Below are 3,136 nucleotides of genomic sequence, written 5' to 3'. Positions count from 1 at the left end.
AAAAACACCCAAGCATGAAGTGGGTTTTTAAAAATGGTCTTTACCGCTATAGTTGGATCACGTGCGCGTGTGCTTTTTTTTTTCTCCTTTTATCCCATTGTCACCTCGACGGCTGGGACGAGAGATAAAAGCGACATGGCACTCGCCATAAATTCAACCCCAACAAACCACACACGCAGCCCTGTCGCCCGAAAAAACGGGCTATTCACCAATTAGAACGATAACAGGCAGAACGTGATTGACAGCAAGAAAATGGCGGCGGAAAGTGACAGGTGTTTGCAGCATGTCCTCGATGACACCATCGTGTCACGGCGGTCTCGAGCTCTCTTCATACATTGCTTTTTATGGCTCATTTTTTGGGCATAGTCCTCCACCCGAGCCTTGCTTGGAATATTTCAACCGTCCTTCCAAAACGATAAATCTGGCACTAAATTTCGGGAAACGTGCGCAAAGCAAGAAAGACTTCACAGAAAAAACACAGAAACAACAACTATGCCCGAGAAATTTCCCGACGCGATTTATGGACACAGCGCTACCAAATTATTTACACTACATCTCCCTATATTTTCCCCATTGGACCTGACACCCGTGTATGAGGAAGTCTCTCCCCTGCTTTCCCTTGACCGAACCCTCTCTCATCACATTTTTGTTTGTGCCCCCGTCCTGGCCCGGCCCCCGGAGGCACGTTTAACCTCCTCACTCCTTTGCTGTCAACCACCTTCACTTCAAAACCCCCTCCCGCGTTAACCAAAAAGCGCTTTTCCATCTCCTGGTAGCACGAGTCTAATATCCCCAACGCCTCTTCCATCGACGGAAGTCTTTTTCCACCTCCTCTTTTCCCCTCTTCATCCTCTAATTGATGATATTGCTGATCCAGGAGGCCGGTCAAGAAGACGGAGGCTTCGCCATGGGCGGCGTAGGGAAGTTTTTGCAACGCCCCCAAGGAATCCAGCCAATACAAAGAGGGCCTTCCCATCTTTTGGCGACCCTCGCGCTTACCTTCCGCACCATTCCTTCCCTCCTCCTCCTTCCCCCCTCCTGCTGCCCTCTCCCACGTGGGCCCTCCCTCCTCCTCCATCATCGCACCCGTCCCGGTCCCCACCTCCTCCCAGCCCGCCACAAGCATCCGGACAGGCAGGCCCTTGTATTCTAGAAACAAATTTCGCGCCATGGCAGCCACGGCCCGCGTGCTCAACGGCCGCCGAAGTCTCTTTTCAAACAAGCGTTTCTCCGCCCCGAGGACCTCCGAGATGATCTCGGTGAAATACACGGGACCACCCAAAGCCAGGCAATGGTGCGAGCCCAGGAGGGGGAGTTTGTCGTGGTGGGAGTGGAGGAGGGTGAGGGACCGACTGAGGACGGGATCTGCGGCTAGGAGGACGAAATCCTCCCCCTGCAACCCAACCAGAGTGTCGAGTTGCGCAACGAGGAAAGGCAGGTGCAACGCCAAGGTGAGCAAAAGAAGCCATGGGCGGAACATCAGGTGGAAACTTCCTCCACCACAAGGAAGCAGCCAGCTACGCAGATGCTGTGCAGGAAGGAAGATGGCGGAGTGGGAGAAGGAAGGTGATGGTGAGTAAAAGAGGCTCATGACATCGGACGATAATCAACCCGCACATTGAATCTTAATAAATATTAAGGTGGAAAATGCATACTCTTTTGCGGGACCAATGCATTAAAAGGGGAGAGAAGCCTCGTCAGAAGTTGATAGGAGGAGGTTGAAGGACATGAGGAAAGGGGCTGATGCCCCCTACCGCTGTAGAACTCGCGCCGAACAAGAATGTAGGTCGAAATAAATGTAATAGGAAAATTATGTTTATAAACGGCCATCAAGCGGAAGATCCATCTGGCCTGTGAGAATGTGGTTACACGATCGTAAACCCCTTCTCTGACTTTTTCTTCCACAAGGAGGAGACAGAGGTCAAAAGACAAAATGTGCACACCTATCCCCCCTCAAAATCACACAAGGAGTCATCGTTTCTTGTTAAGGTGGACGTCCGCGTGTTGCATACATGCATCGTGTTGTTTTGGGGCTCGTTTTGGTTTCTGAAGGTGGTAAGCCCGTATGGAGAGAGGAAACAGCGAGCTGCTTGCCGACCTCCCCCAATGCCCAACGTTTGATGCTGACAACTTCAAGAAAAGGGAACACCACACTTGTAGGAGTGCATGCCTACCTCATGCGTAGGAATATGGCGAGTGTGTGGGGGTTGTAGTGCCTGTGGTCCCGGGTTTGTGTCTTTGTCGAGGGCATGATTCAGTCCTGGAAGAGGGTTGCCAGGTTACCTAGGGGTTAATAGAGAGTCCTTTTGGATCTCAATAAAACGCAAGTCTTTTTCCATTTTAGAAGTGAATCCAACCATTAAGGGGTTGCCGACACACTTTGAGAAAAGTGGCACAGCTTTGATGGCGTGCAAACGTCTAGGCATGCTCAAACAGTGTACCTTTCTTTTGGGTGAGACCGCAATTCAGCAATCCAGCTGCGCTTTATCTTACTGGTTGACACAACCCTACTCTTTCCAATAATCAACCCCATGGACTGTGGGCACAGGCTTCTTCCTAGCCGCGACAACCTGACCGCAATGTCTGGGCGTGGAAAAGGTGGCAAAGGCTTGGGCAAAGGGGGCGCGAAACGGTACGCAATATGCTGGGCTCGAAAATATCCGCACGTGTTTTCCTGTGTAAAGTTCGGTCCATGCCGAGGCTGTGCGTCGAGTGCGAGCCGACTCAGGGCGAAAAAAATGTGTGTGCATGTGCCTGTATCTTCAAAATCCCGCCAGGTGCGGTCAGGACGTGCTGGTGGAGGTATCGCGCCATGTCTGGGTACACTGGAGCTTCCCACTGGTTGCTAAACAGCGTGAAGGTCAAGCACGACTCACCGTTCTCATCCTTCTCTATCCCTCTGTGGATTACACGGTACAGACATCGGAAGGTCCTCCGCGACAACATCCAGGGCATCACCAAGCCAGCCATCCGGCGCTTGGCCCGTCGGGGAGGGGTCAAGCGCATCTCGGGTTTGATATACGAGGAGACACGGGGGGTACTCAAGGTCTTCTTGGAGAACGTGATCCGAGATTCGGTCACGTACACAGAACATGCCCGGCGCAAAACCGTGACGGCCCTGGACGTCGTGTACGCC

General features: G+C 52.3%; 1 protein-coding gene across 1 annotated transcript; it reads right to left on the bottom strand.

Annotated features, from left to right (window-relative positions):
* Positions 1–525: 525 nt before the first annotated feature.
* NGA_2082900 (proteasome component c11) lies at positions 526–1,119 on the bottom strand (the record flags this gene model as incomplete). The annotated part of the gene is made up of 1 exon (XM_005855182.1): positions 526–1,119. A coding segment is annotated over one exon (560 nt), but the record flags the coding sequence as incomplete, so codon positions are not given.
* Between the last annotated feature and the right edge of the window lie 2,017 nt (positions 1,120–3,136).

This window comes from Nannochloropsis gaditana, assembly GCF_000240725.1.
Source record: "Nannochloropsis gaditana CCMP526 unplaced genomic scaffold scaffold263, whole genome shotgun sequence".
NCBI lineage: Eukaryota > Eustigmatophyceae > Eustigmatales > Monodopsidaceae > Microchloropsis > Microchloropsis gaditana.
Note: the sequence above shows the minus strand (reverse complement) of the source record. Positions and strands in the feature narration are given on the sequence as shown.